General features: G+C 47.4%; 1 protein-coding gene across 6 annotated transcripts in view; it reads left to right on the top strand.

Annotated features, from left to right (window-relative positions):
- IKBKG (inhibitor of nuclear factor kappa B kinase regulatory subunit gamma) overlaps positions 1-21,061 on the top strand; it is a 111,655-nt gene that overhangs the window by 64,824 nt on the left and 25,770 nt on the right. For all 6 annotated transcript variants that reach the window (XM_069209325.1, XM_069209324.1, XM_069209322.1 and 3 more), the window contains 3 exons: positions 1,524-1,571; positions 15,190-15,304; positions 16,546-16,664. In XM_069209325.1, coding sequence (XP_069065426.1) covers positions 1,524-1,571; positions 15,190-15,304; positions 16,546-16,664 — 282 coding nt within the window. The remainder of the gene's footprint in view (positions 1-1,523; positions 1,572-15,189; positions 15,305-16,545; positions 16,665-21,061) is intronic.

Here is a 21,061-nt window from a genome sequence, read left to right as displayed (position 1 = left end):
CCTAGTCTCTTTCCCCTGGTTCCCAAGCTGCACCGCCCCCATGCCGCTGGTTCTAATGGCCACATATAGGTGCTCATTACGAATTTGGCAGGGAAGACTGCTGACTGACATGCTGGCTGCTGCCAAAAGACCTCCAGCACGGTGGTGCTCAGACCGCCATATTACAACTGCTGGTGGCTTTCTGCCACTTTCCAGGCAGAAAACCACCAGCAGTCGTACAGGCGGTCGGTGGTCTAGAGGCGGTTGCATTGCAGACACCGCCACAGCAACAAAACACCCCCCACCGTATTTCATTTCGGAAACTGTCAAGGTGTGCGTGTGGGTGTGTGTCAGTATGTGCATGTGTGTGCATTTGGGTGTGTGTGTGTATTCGGGTGGTGGTGGAAATGTGCGGGGGTGAGGGAGTTACTACGGGGAGGCGAGTGGGGGATGGGAATGTTGTAAGGGAAGGGGGGTGGGGGGCTCTTGGATATATAGGGGTTGGGGGAGTCATCTACAGGCAACAGGAATGCAAATTCCTGTCTCCAGTAGCCTTTCTGCCATGGTTTTCGTGGCAGTGCTACTGGCTTGAAAACCTTGATGGAAAGGGGACTCGTAATACTGCCGGTGGTCATAGGTGGACCGCCGGATCGGAGATGCTTATCTTCAGACCGGCGGTAGGAACGGGAAGTGGTGGTTTGGCACAGGCCAAACTGCCCCACTCGTAATATGGCGGTCCACACCGCCGGCCTCGTTGGCGGCGGGTCCTCCACCACGAGCCTGGCGGTCTGAAGTCTGCCACACTCGTAATGAGGGCCATAGTGTCATCCCCTCCTCAAGGCTACTCCTAGCCCATATCCCCTGCTCATCAAAACCACACCTGACCTGTGGCATCTGCTAGACTGCACCTTGCACATGTCCCCTGCTCCTCGGGCCACACCTCTCCCACCTTGCCCGTATCTCCTGGTCCTCAGCACCTCACCTTGGCCGTGTCCCCTCCTCTTAAATTCTGAACCTCCCTCTCTGGTGTACCCTTTGCCCACATCATCTGATTCATGCTGCATGTCAAAAGTGTCAACTTCAATTCATGGCCCCAACTTGCCATATAATGTCATCCTCCATGGTGCACCTCGTCCATCACTTCCCATTCATAGCAGCACCTTGTGCATGATTCCTCCTCCTCTGGGGTACACTCACCTGACCTATGATCCTCCTTTATGGCACACCTCCTTCATGTTTCTGTCTCTTCCAGACTATACTTTGTCCGTGACCCTGGCCATCTGTGTCCACACATCACAATGTCCCCTTCTCCAGGCTGAACCTCACACACATCCACTTTTTCAGACCACACCTCACCCATGTCCCTTTTTCTACCAAAGCGCACCCATCTTCCTCATCCAGGCCACTTTTGCACATTATCCTTACTGCTTTATCTCCGCGCTGTTAGTCACTTTGATCTTCCTGTGGCATCTTGATTGAGATTCTTTTTTGACTTTCAACGCTCCCCTGAGCGCACCTCATACCTGTTCTCTCCTTACTTCCAGGGCTGCACTGGAAGAGCTGCAAAAGAAACTGAAGGACGCTGAAACAAGGTCAGTAATGAGCATCCATGGCTGCTTTAGTAGAGTCAGATGAGGGGCTGAGTTTAATAGGATTGTGTGGAGAAGGGTTTTGAGGGACAGTGAGACGCGTGATCAGGAGATTGGTACAGGAGCTGGCCAGGAGAATAGGGTAGTGGAGGAAAGGGGGCTGAAAGGCTTTGTAAGTGAAAAGAAAAAACGCTAAAGAGGAAAAGTGAGGGAAACATAGAAGACGGAGAAAGTGAAGAGGACAGGGTGAGCTGTACAGTATGCTGAGAGGCCTTGTGAGGGTAATAGTGGAGTAATTGTAGGGGTGAGAAGCAGTAAAGGCAGGAGGGCGGAGAACAGGATGTGAACAATAATATGGGAGAGGATGCCGGGAGGAGCATGAAATGAATGGGGCTTGGAGGATTGAGTGAACAGTATGGAACAGGACATGGAGGGAAGGGGAGTGAGTGAGTGAGTGAGGAGTTGGCGAGAGCAGGAGGAGTGAGACAGAAATGGGGGTAGAGTGTTGGGGTTTTCACAGGGTTTGAGGTCTTTATATGGCTACAGGGACAGTCACTGGTTAGAGAGCAGTATCTGATGTGGGTTTTGTTTACCATGTACGTCCCAGGGTCACGGTAACGCTGCTCTCAAACTGGATATCCCTGGGTGAACCAGGTGCCCTTAGGGCAGTGGACTGTTCGTGGGTTGTGAAGTTGAGCAGCCAAGATTTACTCTAAGAGGTGATGGGCATTGGACACTCAGCTAGAGCTTGACGCCGTAAACCACACTCGTTGATGTGTAGGACGTACAGCATATGTTTTGCAAATAAGGTGCGAGAAGAAAAGATGTGGCACCCTGTGGGGCTGAAATATGATGTAAGGGCCGATATTTATTTATTGGTAAAATGGCTATGAAGTATCCTTACTGCTAAGTAAGCGGTCCGCCCGGCGTATTAACATGTGGACGGACCTTAGGGTTGATCACAGAGGACACTACTCCGACTCCGGTGTGATTAATTCCCTCGGATGGCCCTGGGGAGTCTGGGCCTTGGGAGAAGTGGCTACATGTGTGCCCCCTCTTCCACCCCCCCCCCCCCCCCCCCTCCCAATTTAGATGGACGGATGTAGTCTTTTTTTTTTTTTACTGTTCCTTACCGACTGGTAAAAAAGTTACAATGCTCCCCCTGCCATGGGAGAAGACTCCCACGGTGACGGGAGCATTACTTTTTTACTTTTCAAAAAGAAAATCCCGTTTAGGTATTTTCTTTTTGAAAGGAAAAAAAGAATACTGTTGGCTACAGGGCTGCATCCCTCCAACACAGCCCTGTGGCAAACATTTAAATGCACTGATGGAATCAACTGTGATGGCAGTTCCTTCCAGTGCCTTTATAAAGACCGCCAGCTAGGCCCTCAATTATAAATCTGACAGGCACAGTAGTCTCGGCCTGATGGACGTGAAGTCCTCCACCACGCCAAGGGAAAATACTCAGTCTTCCAGGAAATAAACAAAGCCCAAAGTTTTTTATTAAATGTATTTATTTTATAGCATTTACTCACTAAGCACTATGCTTTCTAGATTATTGGCCCAATGGCCAGTGCCGTCGTACAGCACTGCACTCGGGTCAACCCTCAGAACCTTCTGACGTATTGTGTCCTATCATAAGAATGGTTCTTTTTTCAAGTCAATGAGACAGAGTTGGGAGTCAAACATGACACAGCGTTGCAAGATTTCTTCTTTAGATATATTCATCTGTTTCATTGATTCTAGTTCTGGGTCTGAGACGGGAGAACTCGGTGGACTAAAGCATCAGCTGCAAAGTTCTAAAAATAGCCAAACTCCTTGAACCCAAAAACGTGGCTCGCACAAAAAAGATTCCACACAGTGAAGTCCATAGTACGGTTCAGGCCGTTTCTGAGAGTTGATGGCTGGAGTCTGGTGACTCTGGGCCTGATTTAGAACTTGGCGGCGTGATTACTCCATCTCAACGGTGATGCGTGTACCATCTGCCAGCAACTAAACCCATTATCTTCTGTGGGATTTAGATGTTGGCGGACGGGATATCTGTCACCGCTGTGAGACAGTAACCCCTCGCCGATTTTTAAATTGGGCCCTTATTCTCACAGGACAGCTGTTACAGGTAACCCGCTTTTTGTATGAAAGTATCACAGCACCCCATTATGAAGCCGCTCGCTGGGTAGAAGCTGGCACTGGGGACCCATGTCGCTGAGATGACTGGTAGCAGTGAGTCCTCTATGATGGCGCACACCCACGGTACTGGGGGTGGGTGAGACCCTATGCGTCCTAAGAATACAGCTCACACTACAAAATGGACATCATAGTCGGGGCCTCGGGAATTCACTGGCATTAGGGATTGGCTGTTAGGACAGATGGTATTATTTTAGGAACAGTAGTGGCTGGAGAGATGGCGTGCATGATTCTGGAACTAGAATAGCCCCCTGCAGCCGCTGCAGTACTGGACATTGCTACACTGAGCCCTTTCAATTCATGTAAACAAACTCAAATGTAATCTTGGAGCAGTCACTGAAGCAAGAGGTAATCTTTCTCATTTTTAAAATAAAATTGTAAATGAAGGGTTGTGGCCACATTAGAATGAAGGGTGATGTATGTTGAGTAGAAAGGTAGGTGCATGCTTTGCAAACTCTTTCCCAGACTTAGTTGTTCAGACCTACTTGGTGACGCCACTTTCCTGCATGGGGAGCTGACATTTATCTGTGACATTTCTAAAGCTACATGTGACAGAACTTAGATATGGATGGAAAGATTCAGATTTGTCTTGTGAATATTTTCTGTAACCCATACGAATATTTAGCCGAATTACTTTTTATGCATATAGGATTAATGGAAGAGCATCGTAAATTATTACACCCACGTTTTAGAGCTTTAATAGCAGTTACTAATGATAGTTTCTATGTCAAGTATCCCGTTTGACTCTAAAACTGTGCAGGATTTAAAGGGGGTGACGCTTTTCTTCAAGAGCTAACACAAGGCCCCAGAAGAGCCCTTTTTGTTCACTCTGATCCTTTTAGATTTTTCAGAGATATTTAAATCACAGTACCACCCAGAGTGACATTAGACTTCTGCCTTCGCTTACAGTGTACATTCAGAGTATCGTGGTCTCCCCCAGAGTCTGCAAGCACCTTGTGGATACCCTTGTGCTTCCTGCTAGGGCTTAACATGGACTGGAGGATGAGGTCACTGGTCTGATTCTATACTGATACCCTGATGTCACATATAAGAGAAAAATAGGAATTTCTCAAATTGAGGTGGTGGGTGGTTCACAGCAGTGTTAAAGTTACTAGTTGCCAGTGAGGACGGTATTCATAGTTGTATCTAGCGAGTTGTGTATCTACTCATCTACATAGCGCTCATCTTCCTTTCAGCAGGAGCCATTGCATGTTAACCAAATGCATACAGTACTGATGTCGAGACCTGAGTAGGCTACTAGATCGTTGGCCCTCTTGGGGCTTTAGCACCGTTTGTTAAGAGCCTGGAACAGAAACTGCTACCTTAAACCATGAGAGACCTTCTCAAGGTCAAGGGCCAGTAAAGCAGAGTAGGGCCACACCTGTCTCCTCAAGTATTGACAATAACCACACAGTATTGTAAAGAAGTGCTAAGAGCTGGTGTAGATCCATGCTGGCCAGAGTTGATGATTCCGGGCATCTGCAGTAGCATTTTCTGGCCAGCGCATTACTCATTATTTAATAATCAGTCTGGAGGATGGAAAAAGGTCTATATTAGGCGATCTGCAGAGGGCCCCTCCTGGGCTTGTAAATTCTCACTTTTTGTTGGGGGCAGGTAATAGTTTAGGAAGACTGCAGTTTGAAGTATTGTCAGTCTTGGCGCAAGTCGATCAGCAAGTGTGTGGTAGATTGCTGTCAGGAGGCCATTTGAAACAAGCAGTTTTCTGTCCGATAGCACTCGATTTTCTAGGGCCATGACCGTCCTTTGGTCGCGCGGTACCTGTGGTAGAGTGGTGCAATTCAAGTACTCCATGGCATCTGAGGGAGTCATTTGTCATTCCAACCATACAAATTAAAATATTAATCATAAAAGCTCTATTTATCTCTCCCTGAGAGTACAGATTGTGGCCCCGATAGGCCGTAAAAGTTGTTTTGGGGTACCAGTATTGTCTGATCAACTACACCAGTAGTCTGCTTGCCCTATACCTGTTCTGCGTGTGAGTATGCCCCATAAGCAAATTTGTCTGAAGAAGCCTGAGTGTGCAGTTTCAGACTGCCTTATTCGACCTGGCAAGATGTACCTTTTGCTAGGCCTAAAACCTCCTTTTTTAATTCAGGTAAGGTATTCCTAAAGTAGGCCCCAAGTGCCCATAGTGCAGGGTGTGTTTTGTTTAAAACGTTGGACGTGCATTCTTAAGTTTTTACATGTCCTGGCAGTGAAAACTCTCCAGTCGTTTTTCAATTTAGCAAGGCTGGCTCTCCCATAGAAACATAGCGGGTTACGTTAGATTATTTTGTAATTTATAACTTTTGCTTAGGAAAGGCTGGACCCATAATTCAGGGACTCAAATCAAAAGGAATTTAAAATCCAAACTTGTGGTAAAGTCGGATTTGAATTACTATTTTGAAAACTTCACTTTTAGAAACTTACATCCAACACACAGAAGGTGATGGGATGATGCTTGCAATAAGTCTAACCACTGGCAATTGCTTGGGGTAGCATCCCAACCCATCGTTCTTTTAGAGGTCCCACATTGCACCATGCGTGCGCTAGCAAGTACAAAGGAGAAAAGGGGCCCTGCTTCTTGCAAGCAAGAGTTGGACTTTTCATTGATCTCTGTGCCCCTCCTAAGAGGTCACAAGGTGTATATAGATAATGGAATTATGTTGAAAAATGCTCCTGTATATAATTGGCTCCCAGCAACTTGCACACAGTTTTCTTAGGTCTCTCCTACACACAGGTTTTAACAAAGACCTATTGTGGAAAATACCAGTAATCACAGTGAGCTTTGAGACCAGCCCATTGCTTACCATTGGCTGACTTTCATGTCCGTATCACTTGCTTGATTCTAGTTTTCGTCCCTCTCCCGGAGCGTAGCTTCTCCACCACCTTTTTGACACCCCTTAATTTAGTTTTCAGGAGTAACTGGAAAACCCTTGATTTTTTTTGCACGTTTACTGCTTTGGCAACTGCTTGTGTTAAACAGAATAAAAGAAGCCTTTACCTTAAACCACTTTTCTGTGATGACTATTGCTATCAGGGAGAAATGTAAGGGGAAAACAAAGCGCTCACAACCGTACCAGGCAAAAGTAAGAAAAGTACTAAGTATTGTAAGAAGTTGGTGCTCCCGGCCTCGGAGGAATCTCCCCTACCCCCACACCTGTGATAACACAGATAAGCAAACTAAATAATGGAGACCTAGGCACTCATATTATATATCAATATGGTATTAAATGAAACTCTAACATAAAGTGTAGTATAATTCACTAATTAATGGAGCATTCATTAGAAAAATGACATTTAACACAATCCAATAGACTGACATATTGATATATAATATGAGTGCCTAGGTCTCCATTATTTAGTCCACTTTTCTGTGATGAATACTTATGCTGTCATCGACTTCGGCCAGACTAAGTCACTTAACATGCCCTTATGACGATTCCCAGGGCCCTTGGTTCTCTGTTCCTACTTCCACACCTGTTTTGGGAGCATGGCTCACGTGATATGGGTTGAGCTCAGTGTTCACTGCAGGTTTGCTATGTAGAAGCAGCAGGTTCTCGGGTCAACCCCGAGCAGCGTCTCGGTCGAGAGCAGAAGGCACCTCAATCATTCCATCCTCTGTCATTGAGAGCGCACAGCTTCGCCTCCTGAAAGCTCAGGTATCAGGGTTTTGGCAACAAAGACGAATGTGCATCTGAATGCTTCCAAAACCACTGTCCTCCTATAAACACCAAACTGCACACAACAGCCCTTTTCTAAGGTTTCAATTGTGATCTGACCGGCATGCCCAATAAGCTACTTACCTGGTAATAGAAGTATCAGAGACCATTTCATGAACATGAAATGCAGCATGCAGATTGGGCTATGAGCTGGTTTTGGTGAAACTGCACTGCGTTTAGTATGTACATTAAAATGGAAAATGTAGAAGTCAAGGTATATGTTGCAGACAGTTCAGCTCAGAAACATGATGAGGCAACCACTGCTCTGGTTCCCTCATCTGTGCCATAGGTGGTGCATGGACCACTTCTGTGCATTACATACTAACATGCTCAGTAAAAATCAGTGTTTTTAGGACCTTGTGAAGGCTTTTAAATAGAACAAAATCCCACCGACCTGGCTCAACAATGTAAAGTAAACGTGAACTGCACATAGAAACGAACCGAGGCTTCCTGCAGGTTCTGAAGCTTCTCTAGCAGCGTAGTTGCTTCTCCCGACAGCAGCACTGTTTGCTGCCTCCACAGCCCCTGTAGCTAACAGTGCACACTGTAGGAGCCTGGCCTGGTTTGTACTGGGTACCTAAGGTACTTACACCTTACACCAGGTCCAGTTATCCCTTATTAGTGAATGTAGTAGTGTTCTAGCAGCTTAGGCTGTCTAGGGATGGCTGTAGCAGAGCGGCTTAGGCTGAACTAGGAGACATACAAAGCTCATGCAATAGCACTTATAGTTACACAGTACTTATACACAAGTAAAGACAATACTCAGTGTTACCAGAAATAAGGGTAGCTTGGTTTAGTGACACAAGGCCAAAAATATCTTAGAGACAATACTCCTTCTGGAGGTAAGTATTATACACAATATATACACTAGACACCAAAATTAAGTAAGTAAATAGCCATAAGATAGTGCAAACAATAGAAAATACCATAGAATGTAATAGGAAGAAATAGGCCTAGGGACACAAACCATATACTAAGAAAGTGGAATGCGAATCACGAATTACCCCCCTAGGCAAGTGTAGTGTGTAGAGGGGCGCTGGGAGTGTAAGAAAAACACAAAGGTGAGTAGAATACCCCAACCCTGAGCCCAGGAAAGTAGGAATAGAGTACTGCAAGTTTCCTCTGGACACACTACAAGTCATGATTGTAGTTATTGCAAGAACCAAGCAAGACTGCAAACAACAAATTGTGGATTCCTGGACCTGAAGACCTGTAAAGAGAGGAGACCAAGTCCAGAAGTCACAAAAGGACAGGAGCCCCTGCCAACCTAGAAGATGGTGCAAAAGAGGATTCTCTGGTTGGAAGAAGTCTGCAGAAGAGCACCAAAGAAATGGCTGGGGTTCCTGCGTGATGCAATGGATGTCCCACGTGGAGATGTTGGATGCAGGCGAGTTGCAGCGCTGGATTCGTCCAACAAGCCTAGATTCAAGCAATGTTGCGGATTGCGTCAAAATGGCACTGCCTGGACCCAGGAGGGACCTGGGTGCCTCAACACGGGCTGAGGAGGCAGAGGGGGTCCCCAACACTGGAAGGAACCCACAGATGACCAGGCAGCACCCACAGAGGTCCCATGATACGGGGACAAAGAAGGTGCAGGTTGCGGTTGCTGCAGCACTACAAAAGAAGGTCCCACACTGCCAAAGAACTCAGTGAGTTGAGCATTGTAGGATAGAGTGCCAGGGACTCGGGCCACGGTGTGCATAAAGGATTCTTGCAAATAGCGCACAGAGGCCTCAGGAGGTGAAGATGACGCGATGCATAGGGGTACTGTCTCAAACGGGGAAGGCAAGCTCTTACCTCCTCCAAATTTGGACAGTAGGTCCTTAGGACAGTCTGTGTCCAAGCAGCGTACAGGAGAGGAGTCCCAGAGAACCAATCATCGTCTTGAAAGGTGCCTGCTAGAGTAGGGAAGTGACTCTGTCACTCCACAGGAGATTTCTTCGGTTCTTCTGGTGCAGGCTGAAGACCGGGAGACCCCAGAGCGTGCACACCTTAGAAACTGTTGCAATTGCTGGCTGGAGCTGACATTGCAGAGTCACAGCAGCCTTTCTGGATACTTTGTTGCAGGTACAGTGGTTTATGGGAGCAGTCTGCGGTTGATCCAAGGTCAGGGGATGAAGCAGGAGTTGCAGGGGATTCCTGGTGGAAACTTGCAAGCTGAATCTGAAGAGGAACCCACAGAAGAGACCCAAAATATCCCTGAGAGGGGGATTGGCTACCTTACCAGGTATGGACTTATCTGGAGGGGTCTCTGACGTCCCCTGCTGGCACTGGCCACTCAGAGCCCTCCAGAGTGCCCCCACACCTTGCAAAGCAAGATGGCTGATGTCTGGGACACACTGGAGGAGCTCTGGGCACCACCCCAAGGGTGGTGATGGACAGGGGAGTGATCACAGTCCAGTTTTGTGCCAGAGCAGAGGACAAGGGGTCCCTGAACCGGTGTACACTGCTTTATGCGTGGCAGTCCTGTGAAAGGGTTTGTCTGAGCTCCTTATGGGTGGCAAAAGAAATGCTACAGCCCATAAGGATCTCCTGGATCCCCAATGCCCTGGGTACCTAGGTACCTGTAGGAAAATGCCACTGTTGGCATGGTTACCCCCTAACGTTTTGCCTTTTGTTGATGCTAGTTATGATTGAAAGTGTGCTGGGACCCTGCTAACCAGGCCCCAGCACCAGTGTTCTTTCTCTAAACTGTACCTTTGTCTCCACAATTGGCACAGCCCTGGCACACAGATAAATCCCTTGTAACTGGTACCCCTGGTTCCAAGGGCCCTGTGGCCAGGGAAGGTCTCTAAGGGTTGCAGCATGTATTATGCCACCCTGGAGACCCCTCACTCAGCCCATGCACACTGCCTCACAGCTTGTGTGTGCTGGTGGGGAGAAAATTACTAAGTCGACATGGCACTCCCTTTAGAGTGCAATGCCCACAACCCACTGCCTGTGGCATAGGTAATTCACCCCTCTGGCAGACCTTACAGCCCTAAGGCAGGGTGCACTATACCACAGGTGAGGGCATAGTTGCATGAGCACTATGCCCCTACAGTGTCTAAGCCAATCTTAGACATTGTAAGTGCAGGGTAGCCATAAAGAGTATATGGTCTGGGGGTTTGTCAAACACAAACTCCACAGTCCCATAATGGCTACACTGAATTCTGGGAAGATTGGTATCAAACTTCTCAGCACAATAAATCCACACTGATGCCAGTGTGGGTTTATTGAAAAATGTATATCTGATGTAATATGTAGAAACTCTTCACTCAGCAAATCTTCGCCTTTTGTCTGAAGAGCAGGAGAGTGTGTTAAATGCCCACAGTTAGCCTTTTTCCTGCTACAGTCCAATATGAAAGGGGTGTAGGACGTTGGCCTGGTGTGTGGTGAGCACCTGTGGTGGTATCACCTTATACTAGGTCCAGGTATCTCCTATCAGTGAAGGGTAGGTAGTGTCTAGAAGCCAGGCTCTCTAGGGGTAGCTGTGGATGAGCGGCCAAGGCTTATCTAGGAGCCATGCAAAGCTCATGCAATACCTCTGTAGTCACACAGCACTCACACACATGAAATAACCACACAGTGTTAAAAAAATAAAATAAAGGTACTTCATTATAGTAACACAAATACTAGAATACTCTTTAGGCAGTTCCCCCCCAAGTGGAGGTAAGTAAACACACTATTATATACACATTAGTAATCAGGAATGGGCATAGAAGACAACAGAAAACTGTGAAATACCAGTAAACAGACCCTAGGGGGAGGCCAAGCCTTATACTAAAACAAATTGAGTGCGAAAAGCAGATCCTGACCCAAGTAAGTGGAATCTGTAGAGGGGAGCTGGAGGAACTAGGAACCCCAAAAGGTAAGTACCAGAGTGCCCCCAACGACTAGGAGAGAAGACATAAGTACCTGGTTTTTCCCAAACCCAGAGATAAACTTTGTAAAAGGACCGTGCAAGACTGGAATAAACAGAAGATGGATCCTGACAGAAGAGGACCTGCAAATGAAGGGGACCAAGTCCAATTCCAGTTGGAATGTCTGGTTGTGGCAGGACCCACTACCCACCCTTCTGGAGATGCAGGACCAGGTCAATGGTGAAGACCAGGAGTCGGCTATGCAGCACAGGAGCAGAGGAAGAGTTACAGGAGTGATGCAGTCGATGGCCCACGTCGGAAGAAGAGTTGCAGTCCGTCAGTGGTGTGGAAAAACCAACAACAAGCCTTTGCAAAAGCAAGGGTTGCAGAGGAAGAGTTGCAGAGCTGCCGGGGACCAGGAAGGTTCGGAGGGAGTCCCAGGTGACCCTCAGCAGTGAGGAGAGCCTGAAGTCAAGGATGCAGCCCTCACAGGCAACTCACTGGTAGCAGGCACAGGAGTCGCAGTGAGGCCCACTCAGCACAACTGGAAGGGAGTCCCATAACGCTGGAACAGCAGGCAGGAGACTATTCATTAAACAGAAGAGTGCTGAGGGCTGGGGCTACACGGAGCCTGAAGATCCCTTGGAAGAAGAGCCAACAGGCCTTCGTAGCTGCAAGAGTCGCAATGCACAGGGGTACCGTCCTGCAAGGAGCAGCAAAGACTCACCACCTCCCAAGTTGGACAGCTGGTAGAGGAGACCGAGGGGACCACTCCAGACCACCACCTGTGTTGATGGATCCGAGTAGAGTTGCAGGAGAGAGGATCCACACGGCTGGTCGTTGTTGCAGTTGGTGCCTGCAGATGCAGGGGAGTGACTCCTTTACTCCAAGGGAGGTTCCTTCTTGCTTCTTGTGCAGACTGAAGACTTGCTGCCCTCAGAGGTTGCACAGCCGGGGGAAATGTTGTGGTTGCTGGAAGGAGCTAGAGATACAATGTTTCAGAGCAAAGTTGCCGCTGGAGCTGCAGATTGAAGGTTCTTGTGAAGTCCAGTTGCGGTTCCAGCGGACAGAAGTCGAAGTAAACATTTCAGAGGAGTCCTGCTGGAATCTTGCATGTCGAATCTGAGGCCCCACCCAAGAGGGAGACCCTATATAGTCCTAAAAGGGGGATTGGTCACCTCGCAGGGTGACCACCTATCAGAAGGGGGCTGTGACGTCACCTGCCTGACCTGACCATTCAGATGCTCCCAGGAGCCTCAGTCCACCTTGGATTCAAGATGGCAGAATCAAGTGGCCACCTGGAGGAGCTCTGGGCACCACCACCCGGGGTGGTGATGGACAGGGGAGTGGTAACTCCCCTTTCCATTTTCTGGTTTCACGCCAGAGCAGGGGTCGGGGTCCCTGGACTGATGCAAACCATTTTATGCAAGGAGGGAACCAAATGTGCCCTTCAAAGCATACCAGTGGCTTGGGGAGGCTAACCCTCCCAAGCCATGTAACACCTATTTCCAAAGGGAGAGGGTGTTGCCTCTGTCTCCTAAAGGAAATCCTTTGTTCTGCCTTCCTAAGCCTGGGCTGTTCAAGAAGCACAAGGGCAGAAACCTGTCTGTAGGGTGGCAGCTGCGCGGGCTGCCTGGGAAAACCCATGCAAACTGGTAGGAGCAAAGCTGGGGGTACTCTAAAGATCCATGAGAGTGCATGGAATCATACAACTAATACTGGCAACAGTATTCGGGTATGATTCAGACTTGTTTGATACCAAACATGCCCAGGTTCCAGTTACCATTATGTAGCTGGACACAGCTAGTGACCTGTGTCCAGTACACAGGTAAAATGGCATCCCCGCACACACACAGGTACCTGCACCCTGCCCTTTGGGCTAAGAAGGACTACCATAGGGGTGACTTACAGTGACCTGTAGTGAAAGCGTGCATGCACCTCTTCATGCAGGCTGCAATGGCGGGCCTGCAGACACATTTTGCATGGGCTCCCGTGGGTGGCACAATGCATGCTACAGTACATGGGGAACCACAGGTGCCCCAATGCCCTGGGTACCTAGGTACCATATACTAGGGGCTTACATGGGGTTACCAGTATGCCAATTGTGGGGTGCAGAAAGTCAGGGACAACCAAATTTGGAGGGAGAGAGCACAGTCACTGGGGTCCTGGTTATCAGGAACATCACATTTTTCTTTACAGTGTTTATTTAACAGTTTACGTAGTCAGCTTTGGGAGTGCTTTACCTAAATGAAGCTGTCTATCCTCACGACTTGTGAAATTAGAACAACTTTGCCCACTCGCACTGCATGGGACCATTACAGTTTACATGTCCCTGACTGCTTAAGTTGTAGCATACGTTCTTGTTTTTTTAAGTGCTCAAAATAATCCACATATTTGTTTACAAAATCTTAGTCTGTTTTGGTCTGCAGGTTAGAAAATAGTCAGCTCCATAATTTGGAAGTGACACTTAATGCCTTTTCAGTTCTCAGAACAATTTCTGGTAGAATTGCCCAATATACGCACATGCACACTTCTTTGAGATAGTTTAAACACAGTGAGTTGCTGTGCAGACAGACCCACACGTTCTGCAGTTTGTGTAATCAGGGACAATAGGAAAATGCTGCAGGGCGGGTTCCGTCTTGGGAGAACATCATTGTACTCCTGACATAAAGAATTGTGTGAGTATTGATTTTGTAAGCTACCACCCACAACTAAAGGATGGTGTTCGAACTGCCAGGTGGAAATATATCCTCTAGCAGGCCCCCAAGTACACAGGTGGTGATTCAGAATTTTGCGGTGTAAATAAAATTATCCAGCAGCGCCTACCCATTAAACAGCTGGTACTGAGTTAACATCCTCACGTTCCTGTCTATCTCTTAAAGAAAGAGAACCACAAAGTGTTTATTACTATGCCCGTCTCCAGATTCCTTTGGGGATTGCTGGTTGTTCCGTGAAGTTCAATGTTTCCATTGATTTCATCTGCAAAAGCAGGACATTCTGCAAATCTTCTGTAAACAATAAGAACTGGATATTAGTTACAAAGCAGATGACCAGTTTGACACACCTGAGAAAAACTAATCGTTGACTTCCACTTAAACTATACCATGAAGTTATCAATATTCTTTCTGAGCCACAAATACTGGCCAAAAGGAGCCAGAATACATTTGATATGACAAGAGATTATTTTAATGGCTTTAAAAGTTTTGGAACATAGCATAATTGTTCATGGTATTTGATCTGTCAGCTCGGTACCAAGGACATTGCCAAGGTGTTGTTGGCGGGGTGGAGTGTGTTGATTGCGTTAAGCTCTGCTCTCCACTGGCAGAGAAGTACCAAAGGCACAATACGCATGAGGTTAAAGAGCTAATGATTCTCTGCAAGCAAAAGTGGTGCAGCACGGATGTGCTCGTTCCACACTTTATTTTGCACGTTGACCTCTGTTAAAGATTGAAATGCACCCTCTGCGTTGGATCACTGGCCTCACAGTGGTTGAGCCGGTCTGATACAGCAGCTTGACCAGGCAAAATGAAGAAGGTCTCTTTAAGTGGACAACTATGGGATTATCTTCAGTTAAAAAAAAAAAAAAAACACTTTTGAGGACCCCTAGACACTCTCGCTAGATGCTAGGACAAGACAAAGCATGTGAATGTGTTTCCATGTGTCCAACATTTTAAGTCAGTCTAAATAACTTAACGTTATACAAGTGCAAGGTAATTTGTTGTTGTTGCTCTCCCCGCATGGCTACTCTCCCTTCTTCATTCTGTTCATGAGCGATGTCCCCCACACCCTTATAAAAGGGGATTCAGCTGATGACCCCATATAAAGCTATGTGTAGAAATTGTTCTGACTTCTCTTTTGTTCTTTTCTTGGTAGGAATGACATATTGAAGATAAAGTTGGACACTATCCGGGGAGACGCGTTAAAGAAAGAAAAGGAGATGGAGCTTAAAAATGAGCAGACAATCCAGGCCTTGAGGCAGCAGGTGGAGGTATGTGTGAGCTTGTGTCAGAGGCCTTTACATCATGGACGCTCATGTACCTCGTGGACTCTCTCTGCATCACTGGGTAACCACTCAACCTGTAGAACTCCCATCCTCAAGTGGAAGCTTGCTCTACCCCATGTGTCACACGGGTATGCGGGAGCATGGTGTGTGTGTCGGACCCTATACCTCATGGGCTCTCTTTGCATCACTGGGTAACCACTCAACCTGCAGGACTCCCATCCTCAAGTGGAAGCGTGATATACCCCATGTGTCACACGGGTATGCGGGAGGGTGTGTGTGTGTGTCAGACCCTATACCTCATGGGCTCTCTCTGCATCATTGGATAATCACTCAACCTGCAGGACTCCCGTCCCCAAGAGGAAGCATGCTACACCCCCTGTCCACTCAACCTGCAGGGCTCCCGTCCCCAAGTGGAAGCGTGCTATACCCCATGTGTCACACAGATATACGTGAGCGTGGTGTGTTTCAGACATCTGTACCTCATCGGCGCTCTCTGCATCGTTGGGTAATCACTCAACCTGCAGGGCTCCCGTCCCCAAGTAGAAGCATGCTACACCCCCTGTGTCTTGTTATATGAACGGAGTGTCGCCTGGCACAGCACATACTCCTTCAGGTTCATACACATGAGACATTTCTGCCAGAGCTGGCAGCATACTCGTGTACACGACTGTCCTTGCACTGTTGAACTCGACACAGGGCCGGGATCAGAATACTGTTGATTCATATGCGTTGCTGTGTGTGTTCTCTTACTGTATGAACCCCGTACAGACCTTATGGTAGACTCATAAGTGCACAATTGATGTCTGACAAACCATCCGAATGCATCGCTAGGGGCAAACTGTTGTACACCTGTATACCCACGCTCACCCTTGACTTGCCTAATTCAGTGCTGAGATCAGACTTCAGTAGCTGTGCACCCACCGGTGACCGGTCAACTGCAGCCCTCACAACAGGTTTAGACCTGAAAGCTGCCCTCTGGCTCAGTAAATGAGGCACTGAGCCCACACTTGTGTAGTTGCACGCCACCGTCTGACAAACAAACTGCAATGGTTTGGGCAAACACACTATCTGGGCCCTGAATTCAAGCTGCCTGCCCTCTGTCAGACCAGCAGCTTGAAGCCCAGTGTCTGACCATAAACCCCCCACACCCACCCCTACCCGAGACGCATGAGCAGAGGTTCTACTCTTTGCGCTATGTCTCACTCATCCTCTCTCTTTTTCCATAGCATCTGGTGGATGACAAGGTGACTGTGAAGGCACAGGTCACCTCCCTGCTGGGGGAGCTGCAAGAGAGTAATAACTCCCTGAAGGAGTGCTCGGCACAGAAACTCAAACTGGAGGACAGGTAAACACTCCTTCGTGGTTTGATGTGGTGACCACCACCTGCATTTGTGTGCTCAGTTAATTATACTGCTGCTGTCTTAGTCTGTCTTTGTGCTCTTGGCGGTCTTGCCTTCACTGTCTCTGTGTACAAGACCTGTCTCTCTCCCTGGCTCCTTAAGGGCGACAGCCAGTGTATAGAAGCATGGCTCCAGGGAGTCCTTCAAAGGTGCTTTCTTCATTGGGATCAAAGGCGAGAGGAAAGTCCAGCTGGGCTGGCCGAATACTTAAAAGGCACGCCTTCTCCTGCCCTTTATGTCCCTGGGACTCGTGCAGATACACAGCAGGATAAATCAGGGCTAATCTTCACCAACTCCAGTGGTGATTCCCTTTCCTGGGGGTTGGGAGCTGCAAGCAATGGTGCTACCTCACATTTGTGGGTGGAGGGTCCTGAGCCCATCTGTATCCACAACACTTCTCAACATTTAAGACTTTCTCCTAGCTTCTAGTAAAACAGTGTCAAAAACAATAACTATTCTAAGGATTTATTAAGATGGCCAAAGACTGCTTCCACTGTGGGAGCTCTCAGTCCAGCCACTCAGGAAGAGGGGGGGAGAGCATTGTTTTTTCTTTCTCGTTCTCTCTTCAGGCGCCACCACCTGCTTGCATTTCTCTGACCAATCTTATTTTTGCATTCTAGTGTGTTTTTTCAAGAAGTGTTCATGGGTTTTGTGTACTCCATTAGTAATAAGATGGTCATACATGCTTTTAAAGGCTATTTCTACCCTCTCACCCACTGGGATGTTTAACCCTAGATCGCTAACAAGAATAAAAGGCAGTAGGTCAGGAACTATATTTTATGTTCCATTCACAAGTCTGTCGCATGGCCTTGTGAGATATGAAACCATCATCCCTTCCTTGCTTTTCTAGCTCTGCTTTTAAGACTCACAATACAGGCCCAGCATGCAGAGTGTGACATGGAGCCACTTGACAGCTGTGTTTACAATTTTACAAAGTTGTCTAATCCTGTTTGAAAACTTCTTGTTTCACATGGAAATCAAAAAAAGTAATCTATACTCAGATATTTTGTGAAAGTTCACACTTTCATTCACATCACGCATTGGAACAAGCACTGGCTGGTGTTGGGTTCATATAAAGAAACACAGTATCTATTTGGCGATGCAAATCAGCTGGTTGTGGTAGGTCCAGAGCGCGATCTTGTGAAGATAAACATATGACGAAGACGGCACCGCTTTGTACTAAACTTTTAATCCTATTTGTCAGCTCAGTGGGTTTATGATGGAACGAGTATATGCTTCTGTTATTTGCTTATCTGTGGTGTAAATGACTGGTGTAAGGAAACAGGCCGTTCGCGGGTTCACCCCCACTTTTGCCCCCGTTTGAGGCTACTAGGTACTGGTGTGATAAAAACTGGGAAACGCCCTTCACCCTGCTAAACGGGACTCAGTGATGAGATCTGACCCTCAGAATGGTGTACGTCACTGTTGCTTATACCCGATTGCATATGCTAACTTACTTGAAGCACTGAGTATATGGTAACCAGGGCATGTAAGTTAGAGGCCACTCCAGGGATCGCAGCACTGGTTGTGCCACCCTGAACATGACCCAAGTAAAACACTTCTCCAAGTTTGCTACTGCAGACGGCAAGAGCAGTTATTAAACTACTAGCCTGACTTTGCCATTTAAAGTTGTTGTAAAGCTACAACCTCCCTCTGCAATGTGTGTAACCACTGCCTTGCAGTACCAGAGACCGGGACGCAACACACAAAGTTGCACCTGAGTTTGTTGAGCTCAGGAGTGTCATCAGAATGCAGTTAGAAGGTGCCTGGAACTGACTGAAGAATGCTTCATCTGCTGGGTTAACTGTTTCTGAGGACCCTGGTGGTCCTCCTGACTGTCCGCCCACTGGAGTTGGTTGCCTAAAGTGACTCCAAGCAACTGCCCAAATAGCCCAGATTTGTGGTTGAAAAAGTTTGTGTCAACATCGTTGAACTTGCCAGTGCTTTTTCACAGTTCATTGAAAAAATATCTTGATTTACTATACTTTGTAAATTCTATATGGAACCCTCCAATGGATCTTTTTCTTTGAGGTGTCTATATACAGTCTATAAATAGTCTGTTTTCATATATTGTTATCAGATTTCTTTTCTGTCGTGTCAATTTCTCCTTCAATTGTTTTGGTGCTGTTACACGTGTTCGTTTGTGTAAGCCTTCCCATGCAACCCATAGGGTGAGTTGAAAGCTTGACAAATGAAAATTACTGGTCCTAAAGGGGTTGGGAATTGTATTACACAATGTCACATGTTCTGAGTAAATACGCTGTGCTTAAACTTGCTTAATAGTTTCGTTCCAGTAGTACACAGAAGGAGAAGGCCACCTTCCTTTCTAGTGGTGGATCTGCGCTGCTTTTGTTCTTATCAGCAGAAGTACTTTTATTTACCAGTTTTCAAATTGAGCTTTCCAAAATACGAATATTAAAAAATAATTAAAACATGCACGTTCAAAAAAACCTCAAGACTCATTATTGTCCTGTTTGCTTTGTATGTATTATAAAACGTTTTGTGCACAATGTTGTCTTCTTTCTGCCCTTAGACTACACCGGAATGGGGTTCGCTTCGGAGGTGCTTAAAAAATGAACTGCTATGGAGCAAGCAGTTCCTATTATGAGTGGAAGGGGTGTATTATTTGAGGTGGTTGTGTGAGCTCATCATGTAATACACCTGCCAACCCCTTTATGACCAGTAGCTTTAGTTTGTGAAACTCTCAGCTCAACCCTGGGCAGCTGTGGCTCTCAGCAGCAAGGCTAGCTCAACCCTGAGTAGCTGTGCCTCTCCGCAGCAAGACTAGCTCAACTCTGGGTAGCTGTGGCTCTCCGCAGCAAGGCTAGCTCAACTCTGGGTAGCTGTGGCTCTCAGCAGCAAGGCTAGCTCAACCCTCGGTAGCTGTGGCTCTCCACAGCAAGGCTAGCTCATCCCTGGGCAGCTGTGGCTCTCAGCAGCAAGGCTAGCTCAACCCTGGGCAGCTGTGTCTTTCAGCAGCAAGGTTAGCTCAACCCTGGGTAGTTGTGGCTCTCAGCAGCAAGGCTAGCTCAACCCTGGGTAGCCGTGGCTTTCAGCAACAAGGATAGCTCAACCTTGGGTAGCTGAGACTCTCAGCAGCAAGGTTAGCTCAACCCTGGGTAGCCGTGGCTTTCAGCAACAAGGATAGCTCAACAACCCTGGGTAGCTGAGACTCTCAGAAGCAGGGCTCACACAGTGGGACAAGTGTGAAGCATTTAAAGATACCTAAACAATTGAAAAGAAATACTTGACACACAAGAGATTTGACACTCATTTATAGTATATCCAGAGATCTTGAATTTAGAGGGTCCGGTAAACATGCTTTTTTTCACTTTACCACGAATAAGCATTGGCAAATTCAATGAACGTTCTAACAGATTTTGGCCCTGTGGCAGGAGTAACAGTTAACTGGGTGGAATCGTGTAATTTTACGCTTAGTTCCCCTACTATCCCAGACTCCTTACCACAGTTGTAGACCCCACTGGAATGGGAGCCCGAGACTTTCTATTATCTGGGGATACGGGTTTATTTTGAAGATGCAAGATATATATGTATGTTCGGTGGCATGTGTAGCTGCAGATACACATGCTGTGCGTTATCCTGCCATCTAGTGTTGGGCTCGGAGTGTTACAAGTTGTTTTTCTTCGAAGAAGTCTTTTCGAGTCACGAGTCCGAGGGACTCCTCCCTTTCAGCTCCATTGCGCATGGACGTCGACTCCATCTTAGATTGTTTTCTTTCCGCCATCGGGTTCGGACGTGTTCCTCTTCGCTCCGTATTTCCAATCGGGAAAGTTAGCTAAATATCGAAAATTTTACGGTATTGTTCTCGCTCGGTACCGGGTTAGTCTTATCGTATCGGCACCGATCACAGAAGCACTCCGGCGGCCCTTTGGGGCTTCCGCTCTTCAGCGGGGCCTGGTCAGCCCCAACGCATTCATCGACAAAGACTAATGTATCGGACCCCCTCCCGCTTCTGTCCGAAGTGTCACTCGGATTATCCTTATACAGACCAACACCTGGTCTGTAATCTGTGTTTATCACCAGAACACAGGGAGGATACTTGTGAGGCCTGTCGAGCGTTTCGATAAAAAAAGACCCTTCGTGATCGACGAGCGAGAAGACTACAAATAGTGTCGACACCGAGAGAACAACTCGACGCCGAGGAGGAGGAAAGAATTTCCATCCAAGGGATGGACTCTGACGATTCCGAAAGTGAGTGAACCACGACGATGCAGAAAACAGTGAGTAAAGCTGCCCCGTCCAAAACTCACATAAAGATCGTTAAGACCAAGGGGACGCCACTGCCAGCAGGCCATGGCTTAACCCATCGAAAAGAAGGTGA

The sequence above is a fragment of the Pleurodeles waltl genome, chromosome 10, assembly GCF_031143425.1.
Source record: "Pleurodeles waltl isolate 20211129_DDA chromosome 10, aPleWal1.hap1.20221129, whole genome shotgun sequence".
NCBI classification, from domain to species: domain Eukaryota; kingdom Metazoa; phylum Chordata; class Amphibia; order Caudata; family Salamandridae; genus Pleurodeles; species Pleurodeles waltl.
The sequence above is the reverse complement of the archived record's forward strand: the minus strand, read 5'-3'. Positions and strand labels throughout refer to the sequence as shown.